This window comes from Elephas maximus, chromosome 8 (genome assembly GCF_024166365.1).
Source record: "Elephas maximus indicus isolate mEleMax1 chromosome 8, mEleMax1 primary haplotype, whole genome shotgun sequence".
NCBI lineage: Eukaryota > Metazoa > Chordata > Mammalia > Proboscidea > Elephantidae > Elephas > Elephas maximus.
The window spans coordinates 104,825,258-104,851,159 of NC_064826.1; the positions used below are offsets into that span (position 1 = coordinate 104,825,258).

At 43.3% G+C, this 25,902-nt stretch overlaps 1 protein-coding gene across 3 annotated transcripts in view; it reads right to left on the bottom strand.

Annotated features, from left to right (window-relative positions):
• GLI3 (GLI family zinc finger 3) overlaps positions 1–20,086 on the bottom strand; it is a 346,018-nt gene extending 325,932 nt beyond the window's left edge. The window contains exons 1-2 of one of the 3 annotated variants that reach the window (XM_049893966.1): positions 19,582–20,086; positions 4,381–4,545 (exon numbers count right to left, since the gene is read on the bottom strand). In XM_049893966.1, coding sequence (XP_049749923.1) covers positions 4,381–4,504 — 124 coding nt within the window. In that variant the 5' untranslated portion in view covers positions 4,505–4,545; positions 19,582–20,086. The remainder of the gene's footprint in view (positions 1–4,380; positions 4,546–19,581) is intronic. The other 2 variants (XM_049893964.1, XM_049893965.1) reach the window with 2 other exon arrangements.
• Between the last annotated feature and the right edge of the window lie 5,816 nt (positions 20,087–25,902).

A 25,902-nucleotide genomic window follows, 5' to 3' on the forward strand; every position in this document is an offset into this window, starting at 1 on the left:
TGTAACCAATTATGAAGACATTTTAGCTCTATATTAGCATATTAACAGACTAGCACATTTTAAGTCAACGATGAGTCCTAATATCTGAGTGCACTCTTTGTATATGAAAGACACCCTGTTAGGTACCAAAAACAATCACTTAAATCCTAACTGCGCTTAAGAAACATTCAGAAAACTAAACATCATCTCCTTTGCCATTAAAGTTTACTAAGTAACACTAAAGCTTAAAATTAAAATAGACACATGAGACACCCATTGTGGTTCCCAGGTAAAGACTATTGAAGACCTTATGGTGATCTAGGTTTGTAAATGTTAAACAAAACAAATATGACTTGTGTTTTTCCTATACAAGATCTAGAACAAAGTTCTTCCCTTGTGTTATTTCAAATCTCAGTGTTTTAACTGGCAAATGCTTATTTAAAATTCTGTTCAAGGTTTTTTAGCCGTACGTCTTGGTTCTGTGCATGCGTGTGTTTAAACAAAACTCTCTGTGCGAGTTATTTCAGGAGCAGAAACTCAGCTGAGCAAAGTAAGAAAACAGATCTGTAAGGACTTGCAGTGGAATGTGCGTGGTTTGGCTGGAAGGCTCACAATCAAGAACAAATTGCAGCATACAATGGCCTGGAAAAGTTAATTACGTTAACCAACACCAGGGCCAATAACAAAACTTGTTTGTTTGTTTGTTTGATTTTAATCACGGAGCTGCAGACGGAGAGACAAAATGTATATTTTACATTCACTTGGTTCTTGAAGCTACACTCATTTTTAACCGATCAGTTACAAATCACCGAATTTCAGAGCTCTGCAAAGAAAGCGCAAGAAGGCTCTGGAAACAGACACAATCATTACTAGTCTATCGTCGGCATCCAAATGATTTTATGTTCCTTTTAGTGAATAACCTTTCAGGGATGACCTTTCAGTAATAACCTGGGTGGTCCAAACAGTTAATATACTCAGCCTCTAACCTAAAGGTTGGAGGTCCCACTGCATCCAGAGATGCCTCAGAAGAACGTCTTGGTGATCTTCCAAAAACTCAGCCACTGAAAGCCCCAGGATGCATAGTTCTACTCCGACACACATGGGGTCGCCACGGATCAGAGTCAACTAGAAGGCAACTGGTGGCTGTTAGGTATCGACACTTCCTAAGTGTTTACCGAGAAAAGACATGAGATAGAAATCGAGACAGACGAACGGAAAGACCTTGGCAATGGCAGCTACCAGACAGCATACACACCAGCCATCGAACACCTGGAGCCAACAGAACCCTAAAGTCCAAACAGGACCATGGATATCAAAGCCCACACGCTATATTCTGTGCGGCCAGTGCTAAGTGCTGCAGGGAGGTGTGGGACCAGGTAGGGGAGCTTGCTGTACAAAGAAAAAACTCTGCAATTCCAGCAAATGCACACTCCCTTGGTTAGCATGGTCCTGGAATTGTCAGGATACTCTGGACCAGTCAGATGAAAACCCCTTCGTAAGCTTTACAGTGCTGTGTAAAAAGATCATTACAATTATTAGCACGGCTTACATACAACAATCATAAAGTAAAGAGTTCATTTTCCTTTGCTTCACTTTCTCTCCGTGTTTACATCTGTTTGTTTCTTTTCCTGGAATCTTCCAGGAGAGTTGCAATCCATGTCTAAAACTACCACTTCCATTTTTCTTTTATTTTGTTGGTCTTTACGTTGTCTCAAAATAAAAAGTAACAAATCACTTAGAAGAAACAGGAGCAGAGGGAAAAAATGGTCAGCGCGCCCAGAATTTCTAGGACAGCTATCGTTCAGGCTTGTACCCTGCAAGCTTGATTAATGATTTTTTGTCCCAAGTGGCAGATTTTACACATGTTCAGGCAGGGATGTGTGTGCTTGAAAGTCCTGGTGGCAGAGTAGTCAAAGCGCTCAGCTGCTAACCCAAAGGTCGGCAGTTCGAGCCCAGTAGCCGCCCTTCAGGAGAAAGATGTGGCAGTCTACTTCCGAAAAGACTTACAGCCTTGGAAACCCTATGGGGCAGCTCAACTCTGTCCTATACGGTCACTGATGACCTAGTTCTAGTCTGGGTTGTTGTTCTGTTGTTGTCGTATAGGGTCGCTATGAGTTGCAATTAACTCATTGGGTTTGGTTTTGGTTTGGTGTGCTTGAATGGCACAGACAGGGGCAGGGGTGGCTAAGGAAGTCTTGTTTAATCAACAGAAAATCTGTGATTACTTCAAAGTGTAAGACCAACTTTGTCTCTGGCTAGCCTTCTCTGGTGGCTTCCTGGCTACCACTGGGCTTGTCAATTCTAAGTCTGTTCCTAGTCACCTTGAACAGGTTCATAAGGCAGACGTGTGGTCAACAAGTGGCTCAAACGCTGCAGCACCAGAAAACCTCCTGAGCGTGTGCCCTGGCGCAAGGTGGCAAAAGCAACAGCATCTTCACATGAACAGAACGCTGCTGTGTTACACTGCTGAAAGTCATAAAATGGGCTGTCGCTTGCGTAGGCTCCACATAGCACAGCACCATCTTCTACCAACTTCCAGGTGTTCTTGCCTCTCTCTCTCTCTGACACACACACACACTGTAAAGATAAAAGGTGATGCTTCACAAAGCATAATATGCAGTGTTTATCCCTACAAAGCTCCTAGAACAATTACCAAAACCAAAAGCCAACCCCACTGCCGTCGAGTCAATTCCAACTCATAGCAACCCTATAGGACAGAGTAGAACTGCCCCATAGTTTCCAAGGAGCGCCTGGTGGATTCTAACTGTTGACCTTCTGGTTAGCAGCCATAGCTCTTAACCACTGCACCACCAGGGTTTCCAGAACAATAACCAAAATTGCACATACTAATCCCATTTCTAAAATAATACATCTGTCTAATTTTTACAAATTCCAGAAAAAAGAAAAAAGGGCAACATGTTCTTTAAGGAGAAAACAAGCCTTCTCTAACCACACTGGAAGAATAATGCAAGATTCTTGTTCAATTAAAATAAGCTCCAGCCCTGACCTTAAATACCACACATAAAGGGGAAAAATAGACATATTTTCATGTATCTGTAAAGTAAATTCATTATTTTAACTGACAAAAGGAAAGAACTCTCGGATGTAAATATATCTCCCTAAGGATCAATTCAAAATAGACTCATTAGCCAGTAGGTTTAACAGCCAGGCCCTCCTTTCCCCCAGAAAAGCCAGCTAAGCACATTCATTAAATTAGGCAAAGGAGTGCAGATGACAGGCACATATTCTCCACAGACAAGGACGGGGCACAGAGGAGCACTGTCCAGGCTCCTGAGAGGTGTCAGATCAAGCCACAGCCATATTTAGAACTGGAAGGTACAGGCTCTGTTACTAATTGTCCTCACTCTAAAAAGTTCTAGGCTGAAGTTACCTTCCAAAGCAGAGTCCGGCAATCCAATGATAAAAAAAAAAAAAAAAGAAAAAAAATTTTTTAAATCGATCCTAGTAAATTCTCTCTTGGAATAAATAAAATACAAGCCCAACAGGAGGGAGACAGCAGGTTGGCTAACGCAAATGAGTATGCCCAGACACACAGAGCCCAGGACCTAGGAGAGCTGGCCCACTCATTCTTCCTAAGACACATGGAAAAGCCGAGGGAAATTCAGGGAGGCCAGAAATGTCTATGACATCTACAAAAGGCAAACCCATCAATGGTCTACAACACTGGAAAAGTGAACAAAAAAAAGGAAACAAAGGGAGCCATTAACCTATTTCGTCTGTTCTTACCAGAGGGGGCTCTGGAATTTATTTTCAATGCTCCCTGCTTGAACTGAAATGCCTCTCAACACTTTGCTGAAAATTTTAAAATGCAGGATGTAGAAATAGTGGCTCTATGTTATCTCTGAACACAACTAATTTTTTTTTTTTTTTTTTTTAGCAACAAGGAAACTTACCTATCAGATAGTGGAGTTACCTTGAGAATCAACTGTTCGTAAATTCTGAAATCCTATAAAGTTGGACTGCTTAAAATCGGGGGCGGGGGGGGATATCCTGACACTAATTTTGACAAGGCAACTTTTGTGTCTTTTGTAATAACTAATCATTCTGACTAGCGTAGATTTTCCACGGTGAAATGCAAAGCACGTTGAACTCCTGCCAGACTAATCAAGATGATTTCCAAAATGCCAAAACAGGAACTTCCTATAATAAATAACCTATCACGTTTACATCTCAAATTAGAAAATTTGGAAGAAAACGAGTACTTCAGGGATTACTAAAGCCTACTCATCCCATACACCCCACCCTCCACTCCCATTGGCTTTCTTCAGCCTCTCACAGAACAAACACTGGTCCAGGTGCAAAAGCTCAATTCACAAGGAATGCAGGGAACATAAAAAACGACTAGAGGCTTGGCTGCTGGGAACTCCCGGGGCTGCTCACCATTGGAAGTGGTGCTGGAGGCAACTGCTTTCTCACTGACATCTGTGCGAGTAGAGCATTTCACGATGGAATTCTCAACTTTCTTCTTCTCAGTGGTCGTGGAGCTGTGGAACTGGGCCTCCATGATGTCTTCTCATTACTTCAGCTCTCTTCTCCTGGTAACGCCTAAATAAAACAAGAGCACCATTATCTTCAAACCACACTGGACCAAAACAAACTCGTACTCAAAAGTCCACTACACCTGCCAACTGAAGAGCAGCCTAGAGCCTTGGCAATTCATAATCTGAAAAACTCTTCTTCTAGAAGTTGCTTGCAAAAACGTTTGAAGGTCTTATAACGACCTAATCTATTCCTGTCTTCCCTCAACGACACAAACGATTTGTGCTTGGCTGCTAACCTAAAGGTTAGCAGTTCAAACCCATCCAATCCGTTAAGATTACAGCCAAGAAAACTCTATGATGCAGTTCCACACTGTAACAGCTGGGGTCACCATGAGTAAGAATCGACTGGACAGCAATGGGTTGGGCTTTTTTTTGTTTGTCTTTTTTTTGGTCCACTTCTGACTACACATACAAAATGGAAAAAAAAAAAACAGGGAAGTGTCCATTATACAGGACTTTCCCTAAATACCTACTGGGCATCTGTGATCAAATAGTCTTAATATTTCAATTTTCAACTGTGTCTATAGTGTGACATCTAAGTGTGACATATCTCTTCTAAGACACATCCATATATGTCTCTTCAGGTGGCTGATTTTACAGGGTGGGCGTTTGGAAAACTTTGCAAAGCAGGAAAAGGTTTTAATTGGATGTTTGAAAGAACACCTGATAATTTCTCATCTCCAAGTTCTACTCCAAGTTCTGAATCAGAGGATAATTTAAGCAAAGCAGCCACTCATCTCTGCTTCCTTCACTAAAACATCTGAATTGCAAATATGCTTTTTAACCCTAATTTGCTCGGGTAAAGCCATACCTTTTAAGCTGTCTTAAAACATAAAAATATTTCAATTCATTTGAGTTACACTTTGAAAACAAAGGTGATAGAACAACAGGCTCCTGGTCCCACCAAGAAAAGTCACAAGACTGCCCGCAGCAAAGACTAGGATCACTCTGGAAATTTTAAAACTCAGCTAAAGACAAGTTCAGCTAGTCTCTTTCACTAATTTCATTCAGGTGATAATTGCCCTAACTCATCATTCACCAATTTTTACTCTGTTTGGTTCATGTTCTTTTTTGCAGTCATAAGCTATACCTACCATGAATACCAGACAAGATGAAAAGCAGCCTCTCTGGCATGTTTTCTTCAAGCTATCTAGATTGCAACACTCATGTTAGGCATTTCTTCAGCCTAGTCATCTGCTTATTTTCTACATTTGGCAACCACCCCCATGTTCAATCAAAACAACGATCAGTAAAATAAAATAAGCAACTGCTTAAGTGACGCAACAAGTTAAAATAGTGGGTATAATATTTTAGACATCCTTAACTAATAACAGTTTGCAAGGGAACTGAAAAATGACAAGCTCTTTCTTCATTGTTCAATAAAACCCCCCGGATGTGGAATTCAACTAGAAAGCTTAAGAACCAGAGCCACATGGCACTGTAAGACCAGCTCCTCCACTAGCTTTCCTCTTTGGCCTTGATTATCCAGTGTCATTCATGGTAAAACACACAAGTTATTTACGAACAGCTTTTCTAGAATGAAAAAGGAAAAAGCAGCTCTAAGTTAAATTTACATATCAATTGTAAGATCCACTCCAAATTCAGAAGCATCCCTCAAAGAGCACAAAAGACAACAGTGAACAAGCTGCCTGACTTCTTCAAGAGGGCTCCTCCCCTGCACAAATCCAGAGGACACCAGCCTCCTCACTGCCACCTGAACAGCGCCTCCTCAAGCTTTTCAGGGCACAATGCGGCAAACCTGCTGTCTGTATTCTCATATGTAAAATTACTTGACAAAGTCAGACAGGGAAACTTAACCTTTTTTGGGGGGGAGAGGGGGCTCAGTTGTCTTTAAAAAAATGTGTTAAAAGTATGGATCCTTTCCCTGAAAAAATACCCTTACACACTGAAATGGGCATTTCATTTCCAAATGATTACAGACACCCAAGCTTTTCCCTGAATCCAGATGAACAATTACTGAAGGAGAAAATTTCAGTGGTCCCGTCTAGCTCTAGCTCTAACCACCTCAAAATCATTCTTTAATTTTCTGACTGCCCCAGAAAAAAAAATGATTTAACTGTTACCTTTAAGGTATCCCAAGAGAACAATTCAATCTACTTCCTGTTTCTCAGAATGGTACACAGACCACCTGCATCAATGTTGCTACAGTACTCATAACAAATTCAGATTCCTGGGTCCAATCCCTGATGCAATTTATCAGTTGTTTTGAGGGTGGCACCCAGGAACCTTCATTTTCACAAGCACTACTCATTATTGGTCTCACTAAGGCTTGAGGAGGAGCCCCGGTGGCAGAGTGGGCTATGGGCTAAGCGCTTAGCTGCTAACCAAAAGGTCAGTAGTTCGAACCCACCAGCGGCTATGCAGGACAAAGATGTAGCAGTCGGCCTTGGAAATCTAGGGGCCAGTTCTAGTGTATCCTCTGGAGTCTCTATGAGTCGAATTTGACTTGATGGCATCGGTTTTGGATTTTGGTTGGGAAGGCTTGAGAAGAACTGATGCATTCGGACTGTGGTGTTGGCGGAGAATATTGAATATATCTTGGACCGTCAGTAGGACATACAAATCACCTTAGAAGAAATACAACCAGAATGCTCCTTAGAAGCAAGGATGCCGACTTTGGCTTGCTTTCTTTGGACTAGTCATAAGGAAAGACCAATCACTAGAAAAGGACATCATCATGGTTGAGAAGGCAGGAGGGTTGGTAAAGGCAAGCGAGGCCCTCAATGAGATGGACTGACACTGTGGCCGATGGACTCAAACATAGCAATGACTGTGAAGCTAGCACAGGACCAGACATTTCATTCTGTTCTACATTAAGGTTGCCATAAGTTGGAGGCAACTAACGATAACAAGGCTCAAGAACAACTACTCAGCATATTTACTTTTGTTCACAGCTATAGACCCAGTGCCTAAAACTGTAGGTACTCAATTAGGTATCTGCTGATTGGATGAACCAATGCACCCCTAGGTTACTCAACTCCAACAGCCTACATCGACCCATCCCAGCACTGATCGCAGTTATAATGAACTCTTCTTCGGGACAATTATTTGCTGAATGACCATCTTCCCCTCCAGACTGTAAGCTCCATGAAGCCAAGACCTGTGTCTGTCTTCCACCATCTAGTACAAGCAACACAGGTACAAATGTTCACTCAGTAAATAAATGATCACAGTGATGGCCCTGCGACCCGTAAGATTCTGCCATGCCTTGAATTTTAATCACCATTAGTTGAGCTGCATATATTTTTTCCCCAAGGTTTCTTCGAAAACTGGCAAATAATATTAAAAAAAACAAAAACTTTAACAGAAATATTTAATTAATCAAAACACTCCATTCGTAGCCATTTTGGAGAAACAGACATTTACTATACTGCAGTTGTTTCCTTCAAAACACACATACTGTTTTATTGGTTGAACTTGGGTTAAAATCTACTAAGTTAAAATTGCACAGGGAAACAAGCAAGTGGACCAAAAAAAAAAAAAAAAAAAAAATTAAGGGATGGGACTCCTGGATAAGAACTAAGCCTCTTCCTTTCGTAGAAAGACCTAATTAACAATAGTCATGAGACAAGTCACCAAAGTTCCTTGACAAACTTGGTTTTTGCGGAGTTGCTGGTTTCCCTCCAAGCAAAGGACTTCATTTTAACAAAGCAATAAAACCCTCCAAATACTCATCACCATAGAGAGAGGCTCACGTGAGAAGAGGTAAAGGCCCCAGGCATTGACTGAAACAGCACTAATTAATGGTCTTAGAGAATAATAATTCTACCCCTATTTGAAACGGATTTTTAAAAAATAGGTCCTTGGTCACTCAAGAGTCTACCCCCTTCTTCTATTTTGACAACTTATTTTTGGATCTCATTAGTTAGTAACTAATTATTCAAAAGTGTGGTTTATGCTTGGAATGGGGCCATAAAAATGGCAACTTGCCAAGGCAGACATCTGCTTCCTGTATATTCCTATAAATTATATCAGCTTATTTTACTGATAAAAACACAACTTTGTCCCTGTCAGTTATAGAGGAGAAAGTTTTAACATCCTAGACTCTTACACCACATCAAAACTATGCACAAAGAGCTAGTGAGCAGGAAAGAGTGTCTGCTTTTTGTTGTGATTTTCTTTTTTTTTCCATAGATTTCTAAAGTTGGAAACTCAATTCCCAGTTGATACATTGAAAAATTAAATACTGAAGTAACCAAGTAACATTACTGGAGCAGTCGTTCCACGGTACTACTTTTAAAACTTGGAATTTCTTAACTAATAAAGTAAAATTTATTTAGAAGTATATCAAGGGAAATTTTTAAGTTCTGCTTCACTTCAAAGATTTTTCTCTGCGGAAAATATGCCACTGTTCTTTTCCATGTGAATGAAATGAGACTTTTTTTTTTTTTAATACCCCTGATATGGTTTCCTTTGCTTACAAATCTATACTTTTCTCCTTCAATCCCTTTCACCACTGAAACATGACATGCAAGATTTGTTGGCATGCCCCTTGACTTTTTACGCTTAGGGGGTAAAAAAGTTTGTAGCTGATGGTTGAGTCCTAGCAGCTTGACTATATATACATATATATGGAAAAGAAAATGTGGGGGGACCCTCCTCCAAGGAGAATCACTCTAACAGTATATGTTTTCTAAAGCTGGAAGTTTCATAGGTAAATGGAGGGATAAACATTCTTTTCTGAAAGCAAACAGTCATACTTCTTCTCATTCAACTATGCCTGAACCTTTTGTAATTTCCCCAAGGCCTAAATCCAGGGCACAATTAATTCCAGACCCCATTTTAAATCTAATCCCTCTCCTACTAGCAACCTGCTTGTAGTGGGTCTTTTCTTTCCAAATTATAAATCTGAACCCACATCAGCCTCCTAGAAAACAAAGCATTTAAAGTTCCCTGTAACCACTGCCCAGATGATGCACATATATCCCTCCCCCCACACCCCAGGGTTCCTTTGAAAACTGGCAAACGATATAAAAAATTTGAAAGTTAACAAAAGAAAAGCCACAGTTACTAAATTTAAGAATTCTTATGGGGACCTACATTTTAAACGGCACTTCCACACAAACCACCTCAGGTCTTCCTATCCTTCCACCACTTACAGCTGCCATGAAAAAAAAACCCAAAACTGCAACTTTCATCTTTACCAAGACGAGTTCCCATTTATAATAATTGTTTTTATTAGGCTATGTGGTTATGGTCAATTTTCTCTGAAATCTCTCCCGTCCTGCGCTTTCATGTCGGGTTACCCTCATGTTATTGTTTCCTCAGACGGTTTCAATTTTACGTTTTTTCACACCTTTAACCACTTTTCTCCGCGCCCCCAATCCCCAGCTTGCCCTTCCCCTGTCCCTGTGACTTAATTCCTTGCTCGATTTCACTCTCTGCTGTGGTAGTTGTAGTCAATTCATTAGCAAGTGCTCTGCATCCCCGCGCAGCGCCGTCTGGACCCGCGGTGTCGCCGCATCCATCATCATTACATCAGCGCGGGGAAGTCCACGCTGATTGCTCCCGGCACACGGCGCGCCCCAATCAGTGTGCAAGCAAACATAGCATGTTTAATTTTTCAGAAATGGCTCTGGGTATTTGGGGGCCGGCGGGGGCACCTCCAGGCCCGCTTTGATCCACATTCCTGGAAGCAGTCTTTCGGGAGACAATACGTCTCAAACCGCGAGGCGGCGGGAAAGTAAAAAACACCAGGGGGGGCCCTCCGGAACAATCAGAACCTGGCAGTCGCTCTCAAGCGGAAAGCATCAGCCCTTAACAATTTTTCTCAAATTGGTTACCCTGCTCCTTGGGAATATTCACGGGCATTAGAAAACTCTATCTACAGTTGGCCCAGCAAAATTTCCAGGAGACAGTGGTAGGTGGCAACCGTTGTTTTCAGCCACACAGCTGTTTTGCCCGCTGAATTCGGGAAGATGCAAACTTTCCCAGGTATTTTGCAATGCAACACCTTGCGTGTTGCACACGAATAAAAAACTGCTTTCACAGGGGAACATCTGAAAAGTCTCCACGAACCCAATCAGGATGTGCTTCACGCGCACAACTTTTCATTCACTGTTAACCTTGCCAAATGTTTTTTCTTCATTAGTTGCATAATAGCTTAAGGTGTTGGGAATGGATAAAGCACAGACACTTAGCCTCACTGTCTCTCAGGAAGGCCGTCAGTTGAGTTCCAGAGTTCAACCTTGACCACCAGAGGCTTTATGTAGTGAAGAGAAAGCATGAAAAATTATAATTCTGCGAACATGTGCCAAAATCAGCCTTTCGCCTGCAGGTCTCCACATTGAAACCACCGATACAGGCGGTAAGCAGGATGCCTTCATCATTTAAACACTTGAAATTTTAAAAAGAAAACACCGGGGCAAAAATCCACATTTAAAATGATGTCCAAACTATATAAAACAACTTTATAAGCCAGGGTGAAATGAAGCAGAAGTGCTAAACTGATAATGCCCTCTTTCTGAAACAACAGACTACTTATTTCCCTAATCCAGTTTTTTTTTTTTTTTTAATTGTCTACACTCGGGCAATACTTTTTTTTTTTTTCTTAATGCATTTAAAGATTTGCTACCACCACTGAACGTTCTGATTGGGGTAACAATAGTCAGTTGCAGATAGAATGGGGGGAAAAAAGAAAGCAGAACTCAAATTCTTATTTAAAACAAACAAAAAAAAAGCCAGCCAAACTGGAAGAGTAGAGAGCAGAAGACTCCCTGAGCCTATCACCCTAGAACTGAGCCTATGCCGACATCAACTTTTAGCGGAAGAGTTGTTGTATGCCATCGAATAGATTCCGACTCAAAGAACCCTTATAGAACAGAGTAGAACTGCCCCATAGGGTTTCCAAGGCTGTAATCTTTATGGAAGCAGACTGCCATATCTTTCTCCCGCAGCACAGCTGGTGGGTTCAATCTGACGAACTTTCAGTTAACAGCTGAACGCTTAAGCACTGAGCCACCAGGGCTCCGTCGAAACAGCAGAGTGGTACACAAAATAAAGGGTATTACCTGTAAGATCGGTGCCCTACTTAAAAACCATCAGTATAAGACCAAAAGGTCAACAATTACCCAAAAGCAAAGAAGAGAAGATCAAGAGGCAGGGAAACTTGAGTAGTACTAGAAAGAGAACAAACAGAACACAATTACAGAGACTGTTGACTCACTGTGATAAACGTAACTAATGTCACTGAACAATTTGTGCGGAAACTGTCAAATGGGAACCTAACTTGCTGTGTCAACTTTCCACCAAAAGCTCAATAAAATGTTATTTAAAAAAAAAAAAAAGACTGAAAACTAACTTAAAAGCCTGATTACTGATGATCTGATCAGTTTCTGATAGGTTAAAACAGCTACTGGCAATAGGAGTGATCAGAAATACAGAAGACATTTCTTCCAGCAGTGCTCTTAACAGCATCATGATTAGGCCCTAAATGAGAAGTGAGTCTGTGTGGCTTACAGAACAACTGATCAAATGCACTAATAAAGCTTGGCGACAGAAAAAATGCACTTATTTACACTTTGCTGTATATTTATAAACTGAATGATCTTCCTCGTGTGTTAATGTTTTAAAAGGCCAGATCCCACTGCCAGAAGAAGCCATCCTGTCAGGGTAAGGATTTGAGGCAGTATTCCTTATATCAGTGAAAACTGATACAAGTAGATTCATTACTACTTCGAGATGCTACTCTTGGAACAACTGTGTAGGTAAAATTCCTACTAAGCACTTGTACTTTCCTAGAGCTTTTTAAAATTCAGCTTCAAAAGAAAATAAATTTTTTAGCAAGAGAAAATTAAAAAAAAAAATTTCAAGAGACACACACTTACACTGATTATAACTTTTTGATCAATTCTGGATGTGAGAAATCGTCTGAGCTTCAAAAAGCAAAATTTAAAGTATTTCAGTGGACTGTACATAAGTGTGCAGTATAGAAATACCTAAGGTTTATAGTAATCTGGTTGCCTTTGCCTTGTGTTCCAAACATCTTTCTGAACTTAGAATCAATTAGATATGCAGAACCTCTGTGACACTAGAAGAGTTCCTAAGATTTCCAAGCCCTCCTCCTCCCCCCTCCCTGTCTGCACTGCCTTTCTTTTTCTGAAAGAAAAGCCCAGCTTCCTAAGTTCTTCATGAAATCTTCAGGTACTTTTTAGTATTTTTAGTGTGTAATTGCTTTACCTTTAAAAAAAAAACCTTTACACGTGATTTTTTCCTACAATTAGGAAAGCCTAAACCTCAACTGCTAATAAAGCATCTGCTTTCTGTCCAAGTGGCCATCAGCAGTCTTTGCAAGCCTAGAAGGTTCCCCAAATCTGCTGCCTTCTGTTTTTTCATCTTCCTTTCCTACATTTCTGATGCTGCTCAGTCTCAGATAAGCAGTGTCTGTGATACAGATTCCAGAATGGAATTACCCTAAGGAGAAATAATTGCCTGGCTATGGATTAAGTGAATTTGGTTTTAGTAAATGAACTAACTACACCTAAAATTTTAGGAAATCCACATATTTAATTTCTACCAGGGAAAAGCTGAATTGACATGAAGTCATCCCTGCTATTCCGGTTAAAATTACGAATGACATTTTTGCGCGCCAGTTTAACTCTTTGGCCACGTGCACTTAAAAGAAAAGATGATCTGCGCTTCTGACCTTCTCTGCTGCCAGCAGTATTTTAGTAGAAACATTTGAGAGGAGTATCCCACTGCCGTAGGGTCCATTATGACTCCTGGCGACCCTAAAGGACAGAGTATTTTATATTTGTTCACCATTTCTGAGTTTCCCAAAACTGTTAAACATTGAGTCTAGAGTACTTTCTAGTACTTTTCAGGAAGTGCCTTGCATTGCAGGTACCACTAAAAGAATGTGCAGTAAATATGAAGCAAACTGGCATCCTCACTTTCTGCAGCTTTGTTGGATGTAGCCAATCCTTCTCAGACAGAAAACAAGATCTCTAAGGCAGTTATCAGTCTACAGATCAGCTAAGCTCATGAAAATTGTATTCCCCTTAAATCCACATATATAGCAAAAACATCATGGCTGATCAAATATGCCCCTTGTGTAGCTCCACTAGGATTACAGGAATTAAAAGTTCTCATCACATTTTCAAGGAAAAAGAAAGCTAGATTTAAAAATTATTCTTAGAGAACTTACCTAACTTTGAGTTCTTAGAATTACACGTCTTTTTTTTTGCACACAAAGCTTAAAGGGACAGAGTGCATGTTTCATCAACAGTTAAACCATCACGAACATTAGCCCAAAATCAGCTCTAGATAGCCCAAAGGAACTTAAAGGATTGTCTGTGATTTACAGTCCATCATACTTTAGCCTTCCAATTTTTAAACTCTGGATTCTTGAACCTGAATTGTAATTTAAAAAAAAAAAAAATCACAAACTTAAGGATTTTTACTTAAGACGTATTCAGTAAAAATTACCCATGGCCCACTCATCTTATAAATGTTGCTTATTCAGACAGAGCTGTTCAGCTGATTTTTATTCTCCATCTTGCCCCACCCCCACCCCCAAATCATGCAGTCCACGGGGCAAAAACTGTCCATCCAAAACACCCAAACTACATACCCTCCCAGTGAAGCTCTCTGGTAATGGAATTTCATTTTAACATCCACAGTTCAAAACAGCAGACCCTGTACTGAGGTGACATGATCAGGTCCACACTTCCAGCCACTCCTTTTCAGGTATCCATACACCTTGGTTCTGAAGACTTCATTCTTAAACTATTGAATGAGGTTTCTCTACACATAGAAAACTTTCTTGAGACCGCATTATTCTTTTAAAAAATTTCACAAAGTGAAATCAATAATACGGTTTACCTGCCACATCCCTTCCTTGTTTCCATTTGAGACTTATCTTTCATCTAAATAGTGAGTTTCCCAGTTGCTTGTATAAAAATCAATCCTTTTTAAAGTAACACCCTCTGGAGTCTTGCTAGGTATTTTACATAATCTTCAAAAAGTCAAAGTAGAGAAAGCTAAAAATTTGCACAAGAACATATGCAAATAACATGCCCGCTGTATTCTGAAGTTACTCTAATAGACAGAGATTTAAATAAAATTAGACTTTTCCCCATTATTTAGTCAGCCTAACTTCTGTAACATTAAAAATTACACAAATATGCCATCAAATGCTTATACTTAAAATATACCCCTGTGCCATCCCCCTCTACACCAAAAAAAAAAAAAGTAAAGAAAAGCCCCTCTGGTTGTTTCAGGCCAGCAATCAATTCAATTTGGTGCAGGTACAATTTATATGTGCAGTACATGCCACAACAAAACCACAGTATGACGCCAAGGAACAGCCCTTAAGAAAGTTTCCCCCTAAATCTCTGGAAAGGAGCTTTAAAAGAAAGCAAGGATTACAGTCTGCTGAAGGTAGGGAGGGGACTTACCTCAAAACCCAGCCAAGCGGAAATCAGAGCAGTAATTCTACAAGTCGACAGAGTACACTTTCAAAGCTATAATGGTGTGAAGAAGTGCTGGGCAGCATGGCCTGAAGGCAGCACTAATACACTGATGACTAATGGCTAGGCCGGGGCAGACAATGAATTTGGGGCTTGAAAACTAACAGAAACCATGCAGTACTTTGACAAATGGGCTTTCACAATTTCATTCATTGAATAACCTTTAAGCACAAAATTGGCTCGAGTTCTCTTGGGAATTATATGACATGTTGTTGGACAATGATGTAAGTATTTTTTTTTAATTATGACTCTTATGCAAAATGCAAAAGCACAATATACGAGGCCACAACTATAGATACTACAGATGTGGATTTCAACACAATATTGCCTTTCAGGAGGTGGCTGAAATGTGCTACTGCCACCTTATTAACTAGGTAATGGCTTGTTCATTCAGCTGCTTTACAAAGCCATAGATTTTCTGGGACATTTTGTCGGGTTGAAATATACATGCACAGAACAAAACACACTTTCACATTAAAAAAAAAAAAGGGCACTAAAAGCGGTAATGAGTAGCTAAGAAATTTGGCACTGAAATACAGTGCATTTAGAATTACAAGTGGAAAAAGTCTAACTTTCAGGGGCTAGGTAAAGGAAAAGTACCATAAAGGAATTGAGACACCATGTAAAGTTCCCAGTCAAAGGCACTTACAAACACCTTTAACATCCAGTTCCTTTCAAACAGCTCCCCTCCCTCCTTTGCCGGTTAACTAGCCCTTTGACTTAAAAATAATAATTTTGGCAATTTTTTGCAGAGATTGAAATATCGAAAGTGTCTCTAAATTAACCAGTACCACTTGCTTCAGACAGCATTGCCTTTAGCAGCTCCTAAAAACTTAAGAAAAGGATCTTAAAACAGGAAGCTTAGTGAGCTCATAAAACTGTTGTTGGAGCCAGGAACACATAGCATATTTAATCTGCAAACTGTGAGAGTCTACAGTGATTTCAAGCAAGATCTGAGGCATGCCCTCAAGGTTCGCTGGGATCTGGGATTAGGGGGTTGATAAGAACCTCTGCTGCCCACGGACATGTTTTTCTTCTGCAGTTAAACACAAATGCATAGAGACATTTGACTGCTGCTTGGCGTTACTGCTCAAGTTATATAAAAGCTTTGCAGCTCTTTTTGCTGTCAATATATCAAAGTTTAAAAAAAATCATCAAAGTGTGAAATTTCATTTAAAGTCTTCGCCAGTCTACAGCTCTATTTCACAGGCCCATCAAATAAAAGTAAAGATGAAAAATACACTGGGAAGTACTTGTAAAAGTTTGCAGCAGTACCCCTGCCCTGTTGTTGTTTATGCTGCCTGCCTTTATTTGCTTTGAAACTAGAACAAATCCTTTCTCATCTAGAAAAATGACAATGTGAAGTGAAGGCCAGTCTCTTCCACTAGCCCTTAATGAAAAGATAACCTGGAATCATTATTAGAGGGGAATCTTTTGTTTAACAAATACATTGATAGAGGCCCATATTCTTCCTCTATCGTCATTTCTGCATTTTAATTGCCTCTCAGGACATAAGCTGGCGAAAATTTCTTGAATCTTCCAAAACAAATCAGACTGACTACAGAATATGAATGCCAACCAAACTAAAACCTCCTTCAAAGAATTCTTTAGCTAGGGATTTACAACAATTGCATAAAGAAGAAAAGTCTGACTTTTAAGATAATCTACTATTTTTTTTTACTATAGTCTAAAGGCATTAACATTCCATTACTAAGGTTTTCTTGAGGATTTCATGACTCACTGACTCACTTTTCCTTCAAAACTGGTTCTTCTTAGTACATTACCGTCTCCATATAACTGAGCACATGCAGCATTGATGATTAAATTGTTTCCTTTCATGGGCTCCCCCAAAAAGGAGGAGGAATATCTCAGTAAAAAAAAAGTAGGCAGGATATTTTACCTAGAAGGAAAACAGTGACCTCTAAATGGCTAACCCCAGAGGAAGTCGGAAACCCTTATTGCATGCAGGTAATTAAGGAAGAAACTTAACTGGCCAAGAAACAAAGGAAAGTTAAACTTTTAGGCTTGGGCATCAATTTGACAAATTAACAATTCCTTCATTAAATAAGTCATGAAATAACTCCACAGAGTCATTTTTCATGAGTAGTGAATTTTCTCATTTCTGTCTGTGGTCCTTTGCAAATTAGATATGCCACAAAAATATGTTCATATCAGGGTTCAGTTAAGAAATGCAAGCATGTCAAAGATACCTGGAATTGGTAGGTCTCTGAGTTGGATCCACCAGCCTCTGAACAATAAATAACCCAGTTTATACCTTTTAAAATGTTGCCGTGTATGAGAAATTTCACTAGACCTCTCTCACGCTGGACTCCTTCAAGTCTCTTTAACCAAAGCTTTCCTAGGCTGACTTTAAGAATTATATACACTAAAAGGATCGCCCCTTAGGCGGGGAGTTTCTAATTAAATAGCTTTTAGTATAAAATAAACTCTCTTTTCTCTATAAGTATGCTATCGCAACTAATTTAGATGCTATTTAATGTTTGTTTGGGGTTTGACTACAGTCTAACTAGCCAAAAGTACTTGTGTACCAGGCTGTTAACACCAATATTTCCTAACATAAACAAATTCTTTAGATACTTCACACAGTTTACATTGTTAAAACCAAATCACCAAGGCTTTAATATAGCTCCTCCTGAACTGAAACGCTGTTCTGTTTTAGAAAAATGAAGAAATTTTGAGGTTATTTTACTATTTTAAAACGTAGCATTTTCCGCCTTCAAAATAATCTTGACACATGTAATTAAGAAACTGTCAGACTATTATTAATTTTTAATTTAAAACCTAAATGAAATAATTATGGAAATCAATCAATAAGGCACCTATTCAAATTGCAGAGCAATTACATAAATACTCAAAATTAATACTTTAGGCAATTTTTTAAAGATTTCCACGTAGAATATACCGAGACATAAAACAACACAAAAAGCGTAACATGGTGAGGATTAATCGTGCTTTCCTTAAACAGACTTAAATGAGATCACTTCAGATGGTCCACCACTAGCCATGCCCAACTCACTCAAGCTGAACTCTTTTTAAAAGTTAATTTATTTCCACCAGACCCCGTATTTCAGGGATCTGAAAACTGCCTCACCCAAATTCTGTGCCAAATCACATGGGGGGTGGGGGGGGAGACCTAATGACTGTGAATTTTCCAGAAAGTGTATAACCGGGGAGGAGGAGGAGAGGAGAAGGATAGCGCGATGTGTTTTGGGGAGCTAATAACATCAGTTTGGTTAATGGCACTCACTGCCCCATGTATCTGCACAGCGGCCCTCGACTGGGCTTTTTTACTTGGAGATGCGGACAGTCCATCATTTCAAACTGAAGTGGCAGCTGGAAAATGCGGAACAGCTGGCAAAGAGCTGGGAGAAAATGTTTTACATAAATATAGAAACTGGCAGCGGGCCATGAACACGGGACCCAAGGCCAGCATCTACTCGCACTCCACATCAGAGATGAGATGTTGGGGTTAGGCGAAGCCGCAGAGCAGGATGCAGCCTTAATCCTCTCTTTCCACGCGGGGTCACCCAGGGAAGCCTGGGGCCCGGCCTCTCGGGGTGCATGCTGTCTTACAGTGAGAGGTAAACGTTAGCACCGAGTTCTGGGAAGGCTAAAAGGCCAGTATGAGGAGTGCAGCTTCAGTATCCGGCAATCTGCTTAGAAGTCGCTTCACAAACTCACCAAGTTTGGGGTAAATATTGACTCCCTCTCCACCTCCTCCCGCCCTTTTTGCCGCTGAAACTCAAGAAAATAACTGCCCCCTGCAAGGGATTCATGCCCAACTCTGCCCTCTGGAAAAGCAGCCTCTTAAATGGTTACTCCAGGGGCCACGGTTTGCCCACATCCCCACGCCTCCACTCCCTGCAGCTTCTAACGCTTTCCTTTTCTACTTTTTTGTGTTTGGCGCTCCCCTGGAAAAGAAATAAAAGAGAATCCCAAATCATACACAGAAGGTACAACTTTCACTTTTCCTCTGTTAGGGCGGAGGCGCGCCTCTCTCCATCCGCTCACACACCACACCCCACCCTCCGAAGTTGAAACCCCGGCTGGAGGAAGCCCTCGCAGCCCCGGCTCCCCACGCACCCTCCTCGCCGCGACTCCTTCCGCCCCTCCCGGAGAAGGTGCGCGCCCGGTACCCCGGGGAGACGGTGCCAGAATGTGAAGGGCGGAACCGGGAGCTTTGAGGTGCAATATAGTTTTTTTTAACCCTTTGCGTGGGGGTAGGAGGCGAGGGGCGCCGCCACTGCGATTGCAAACTTCATGCCCTCCGAGATGTGAAATTCTCCGTCTCCGGAGAGCCGCGGAAACAGTTGGAAGGGGACCGTCAAGGAGGAGGGAGCGAATGAAAGACTTGCTCCGACGCCTCATGGGTTTCTTTCGAAATCTGGGGGCCTTCTTACAGCCATTTTCACGTCCTCCCGATTCCCCCAGTGGGAGACCACCACTCGATCCGGGGGCTCCGGCGCGGCCAAAGAAGCTGACTGCCCGGTGCTGGGCACGCTAAACAAAGAACTTCAGGCGGGACGTACCTGCGGCGGCGGCGGCTGTCAAGTCTCCGAACTTCCCATAGACCCGCGTCGGGGGCGCGGCGGGCGGCTCCGGGCTCCCCGCGGCCGCCGGCGGCTCCGGCTACCGCGAGCAGCCGGGCCGGGGGATGCCCGCCGCGGGCATGGTGCGGCGCCAGCGGCTGCAGGAGACTGGCGGGCCGGGCGGGGAGAGACGCAGGCGAGTGGAGCGGTGAGGGTGCGCGAGGGCGAGTGCGAGCGAAGGAGCGAGCGCGCCGGCGGTGGTTCCCCAGCCCGCTCCCGCCCGCTCGTGCAGATCCGGCATCAGTTTCAGGGATCGTGTAATCCGATCCCTCCTGACTCACAGGCCCTGAGTGACAGTTCTGATTTGGTTCAACCGCGGGAGGGAGGAGAAAGAGAAAGAAAGAGAATCCCAACCCCAGTCCCCTCTTTGCAGCTAATCGACTTTCGGAAAGAAAGGTCCCATCCCGGCCTGGAAACCCTCGCCGGGTGGAGAGCCCACCCCCGCCCAGGGACCCCGCGCTGCCGGCGCTACTCACGGGGTGGAAAAGTTGTCCCTTCCCTCTGAGCTGCCCTCCTTCGCGCTCCCTCTTTCTCCTCCTTTTCCTCCTCCTTCGCGCGCTCCTCCTCCCCCAAGTTTTAACAGATGTTGCCGGACTCTCCTCGCTCCCTCCACCCCGCCCCTGCCCCGTCCCTTTTCTTTCTGCCACTCTCCAGCTCAGTGGGGACGCCTGCCGCCGCAGGGGGCGAAGTTGGGAAAACTTGGAGTGCGGCTCGCCTTACTTTTGCTTTCTCGCTCCTTCCTGGCCGCCCCGGGGCCCCGTGCTTCCCCCGCCCGCCGGGTCCCCGCGCCGGGAGCGGGTCCCAGCTGCGGCGCGGGCGATGCCGGCGGCGGCGGCGAGGAGGCGGCGCGCACCACCCCGCAGTGTCGCGCGGCGCGGGCCCGGGTCGGGGGCTGTGGTGGGGGAGCCGGGCTGCGCCCCGAGCCACGCGCGCGCTCCCTCCCCGCCCTCCGCCTCCTCCGCCCCTCCCGGGTCTTCACACAGACACATTCATGCCCGGCCTGCTCCTCCTCTTCCCCCTCCTTGACCCCGCGCCCGCTCGGCGCGCCGAGGCCCCACCCACCCGGCGTTGGGAAGGGGGCCCCGGCCTGATCTCACCGACGCCCTCCCCGACCCACCATCGCTTCAGCCGGGACAACTCCCGGCACAGCCGGGACGCCCCCGTCGCCTCCCAGCCCCGCGCCCGGGCGCCCCGGTTGCATCCTGCCTGCGCCCATCTTTTCCTACACCGCCTCCCAGCTCTCATTTCTCTCCCCCACGCTGGGCTCCCCTTTCCTCTTTTAAGGCCTCCCCGATCACCCCCTCCTTTGGCTCTCCCTCTTGTTTTACATTTCCCCAGGCCAAACCTGAAACTCCCTCTCTCGCGGGATGATGCTTTTGGAAGTTCATGGTTTTCCTCTCCACCAGACTCATCTGCCCTTTGGGGCCAAATCTGGGAAGTGGGAACTGCCACCACCCACACAGCCTGCTGCCCCCTTGGGCCACTTTAAATAGGACACAAAAACAAAGACCCCGGGCTTGGAGCCTGGACTCCAATGTGGTGCTTTTCCTTGAGCTACCAAGTGTCTGCCCTTGGTTTATTTTCAGCGGCCCACACTAGCAAAAATTATTTTACCTACCTCCTCAGCCTGCCAGCCTACCTTCATCTGCTTTAAATGTAGCCAACCTGGACCTATGACTTAAAAAAGAAGTCTGGGGCGGGGGACAAAGGAAGAAAAAGAAAGAAAAGAACACCCCTGAGACGTTCCAAAATTCATTCTTCCTTGGGGTAAGCTGAGAGCCTACCACCCACCCCAGGCAGCAGTGCCGTACAGCTCACGGCGCACTTGTGTTGACTCGCTGAGTGTCTTGACTAAGGAAGAGAGTGGGTGGATAAGTGATTAGCTATTATAATTTGAAGAGCATTTTGAGATTCAAATACTTCTCTGGAGATTTTTTTTTTTACCGCAATTGATAGTGGCATTCACAATTTGTTTCCTAGGACTTGTTGCTCATCACAAAAAGATGAGTGAGGAAAGCAAAGACTGATTTCAGCATTTTTGGAGAGGCAGTGGAGATAAAGTAGGGCTGAAAGTCCTTTTTAGCCATTTAAGAATTCTCTTTCTACCTGGCCACTCTTTAAAAAAAAAAAATTTTTTTTTCACCACTTCTCAAGCAGTTTCTGAGTGGAGCTAACAGCTGCTAAGGGAAAGTTTGGCCATTCAAATCCATGTAGTAGTGCAGTGAAAGAAAGACCTGGTGACCTGCTTCCTTAAGCTTCAGTTATACTGTGAAGTACATGGGGTTGCCATTCATGGTAGCAGGTTTGGTGTTTTGGTTTTTTTACTCATCATACAGAACAAGAGTCTCAGAATTCAAGGGCTAGAATCCCAACTCCCCATTTCACTAACTGCCTCAAGATCTAGGAGGATTCCCAGGGAAGCCTCCATTGGCTCTGAGCCTCATCTGAGTGATGGAGATTGGAAGACTAGAGTGCATACCTCCCAGGATGTTTAATGGGGTTCCAATGAGAGAATGTATTTGAAAGTATGAAGTGACACACGTGTAAGAATTATTAGTGAACTTTTATAATTGCAGAGCATTGCAAGCTACTTTTCTCCATATACAGTCTCTTATTATCAGTCACAATATTTTTTAACATTGAAGTATGTGCTTCTGCCTCAATCACATGAAGGCAAATAACACACATCCTGATAGCCTCCTCTGTTCACCCAACGGCAAAAAATAAAGAAGAAGGACAGCCAAAAAATCAACATGGAATAAACTGGAAATTTTGACTTTTAATTCCAACAGTCTTCTAGCACAGTTTGGTCATGAAGATTTTCATTCTCAGTTGTAAAAAGACAAGAACAAAGGAAAAGCAGCTAACCTTCTCCCTAATGCCTATCAGAATAGCTGAAAGCAAAAGAAGAAGGAAAATGCTGTGTGTCTCTGGTGAGTCCCTATTATTCCGCCTTAGATTCTTGCTGGAGACTAACAACTCTGTATTAGTGGTAAACGTATATATTGGTGGGCACATTTTGCAGAAACTGTGGAGGGAAGAAGTACAGTTTGCCTTAGCGTGAGCTAAATAATGCCGTAATGCGTGGACGTTCAAGGAGCCCTGGTGGTGCAGGGGTTAAAGTATTTGGCTGCTAACCAAAAGGTAAATGGTTCAAACACAGCCACTCCGTGGGAGAAGGATGTGGCAGTCTGCTTCTGTGAAGAGTACAACCTTGGAAACTCTATGGGGTAGTTCTACTCTGTCCTACAGGGTCACTGTGAGTCAAAATCTGCTCGATAGCAGTGGGTTTGGTTTTCTGCTTTGGTGCATGGACTTTCAACTTGCTTTTAACACAGGCACCCTTTTTTCCATGTGAAATACAATGTGGAATCTGAAAATATAAAAGAGAAGAAAGAGGTGCTCTGGTTGAGGCTGGAGTGGGGGGTCTCACAGCCTGGCTCCCTAGGCCTTGCTCTTGTGATCCATGCCCTTTTCTGCAGTGGCTTCCGAGACAACTTTAAAAGCCCCAAAGACACCCTGGACCCAAGCCTGTCTTCTGACGGTAAACAGTCGTTTACAGATTTTCAGAACTGAGGTTGCCATTTGTTGATGTCTAAAATTCTGCCATTGTAGATTAACTTATAGCCATTTCACGCCAGTTCTCTTTTCAAATGCAAATATTATGGAAATTTTAATATCGTAAGTCATCAGAATGATTAAATTTATAAAACAGATTTTTTTTTTTTTAAAATGAGTTGAACTAAGAGACTCAAAAATACTGAAAGAGCCAGTGGGAAGAGAATGAAGAATCTGTGGATAAGAGGACAAAGGATGAGCCTGAGAGCACACTTCACACACTGCCCTGCATTATCCCCTATGTCACATGTGATATGTTATAAATACTGCTCTTTCCTTCCCCTGCACCTGCAGGTCTTCCATCTCTGTGCACATTAGCCAGTAACCAGTATTGATTCCAAATCAACCACTAGCCAAAAGGATGGGCAGTTTGAAACCACTCATAGGGGCCTCGGAAGAAAGGCCTGGCGATCTGCTTCCAAAAATGTTAGAGCCCTGAAAACCTTGTGGAGTACAGGTCTCCTCTGCAACACGTGGGGTCACCCTGCATACCCAGACACCCTGCATAGTACCTCTAATTACTGGGTGATATTTCAGACATGCTGTTAAATTTCCAGTTTCAAGTGACAAACTTCTAACTCAAACTGGCTTAAGCTAAATATAAAAAGAGCAGAGAGGTGTTACATTGGCTTATATTACTGAAAAGTTTAGAAGTACATAGGTTTAAGGCCAGGCAGAATCCAGGGTCTCAAACACTGTCTTAAGGGTTCCTTTTCCATCTTTCAGCCTCGTTCACTTCCACTGTAAACTTTCTTCAAGCAATCAAGGAAAGGGGCTGGAGGCAGTTGCAGTCTACATCATCAGTCTTACAGACTTTGCATTCTCAGAGAACAGGAGTATCTTTCTTGATATCTCTGCCAAAATTTTCTTTAACAAGTGTCACTTTCCATAACTAATCACCTGCTCCAAGGGAATGCAATATTGTGCTTGGTCAGGTAAGAGAGATGGTTCCCAAAGAAGGCATCAGGCAAACAGCACATGTCCTCTCTCTAAAGCCCAACATGATGGCCACCATTTTCTTCCTGTTTGGCCCCCTGCTATATGCTACCAAAGCGCCAGTTGCCTGTAAGTATATGACTGTCACCTTTGCTTAAGTGGATCCCACCCTAGAACTGCCAGCTGGGAGCTGATGCCACCACTCCCTTGAACCCCCACCCCCAATGCTCTCAGATGCCCAGCACCGGGTCCTCTGACATCGTTGGTACACTGAAGTCCTAGTGTTTATCCCACATCTGTGTTAGGAGAAAGCCTCTCTAGTCTTTGGAGTTAGACTTATCACGAGGATCTTAATACTTTGGTCCTTATGTTTGAATATCTCACCAATTTTCTTCTGAAGATAGTTCAGATTTGTTTGAAAGACGTCTCTACTAAAGTACTAATAACCCTTCTTTGTTGGCATACTGGAGCTAGTGGGAGCTCAAGTTCAAAACCCAGTGAAGGGTATCCCAGTGTAACAAGCCTTCCCACCTATCAGTAAGGTTTGGCTATTGGACCAAGCCTATCTGTTGCACTGTCTTCGCCCTTAGGGTGAGTTATTCCCCAGGAGGCTCCTCCACCTGGCATGGAAATAGACTCTTTGCAGACGACACAAACAGCTCACCCAACATTTCCAAACTTCTGAACTACAGCAGAGAACACAATTTATGCTGAAACTAGGACTTTTAATGTTCTTCTGTCTGTCTGTCTGTATATCAGAAGTTTGTAGGTGCCAGTTAAGACACTCCCCAAAGATTCTCTTCAATGTGAAATATGATCAGAATTGAAATATTATCTTGGCTGCGTTTGAGGAGATGGCTTGCACCAGAGTCCAAAACAAGAACAAGCTTTCTCAATTCCTCTCAACTGACCTGCCCACTCAGTGGGGGGTGGGGGGGTGGGGGGGTGGGGAGAACTGGGGAGGCTACTTTCTCTCCCAGCCAGGCAGCCCTGCCTTGATGGGCTGTCCCACTGATTTCAGTACAGGGAGAGGAGAACTTGGCCCCTGGAGGTGAACAGGAGAGAAAAAAAGAGCAAGAGCGAAGCCTCCATACCCCAGTGGGGCAGACACCATTCTTTCTCTGAAGGAGAACAAGAGAGGGATGGGAAGTGACCCTTCAATCCCACCCACAGAAGTGGTACTGAAACCCTCCCTACACATCCCTCCACTAGAATAAGAGAAGTGGGCTGATTAGCATCTGCCCGGTGTTACCTATCCCACCAACTCTATCTGTCCATCTATCTGTCTCTCAACACTCTGGCCCCTCTTCCCGTAAAAAGGGAGGCAAAAGTGGGAGAAAGGTGTGGGAGCCGGGAGGAGGAAAGTCGTCTGTCCTCCCAGTCTAGCAGCCAGCGATCCGGATTGCCTGTAGACCTAATGTACCTGTGGGGCAAATGTTCAAGCATCAAACCCCAGGAAACTGAGGGTACAGGAGTGATTTTAGCCCCTTAACAGGCACAGATGTGCCCACACGTAAAGGTACCCAGAAAAATTCCACTTGGATTCAACGAGGCAAGGCTTGGACTCTCCCACACCTCTGGCCTCCTAATTTCCTCAACGGCACTTTTCAGGATTCACCTCCAGGGCCTGACAACCCATTCCTAGACTGAGCTGGCTATACTTCCTGAGGACACCTCTGGGCTTCACCCATTCCTGATCTGATCTTT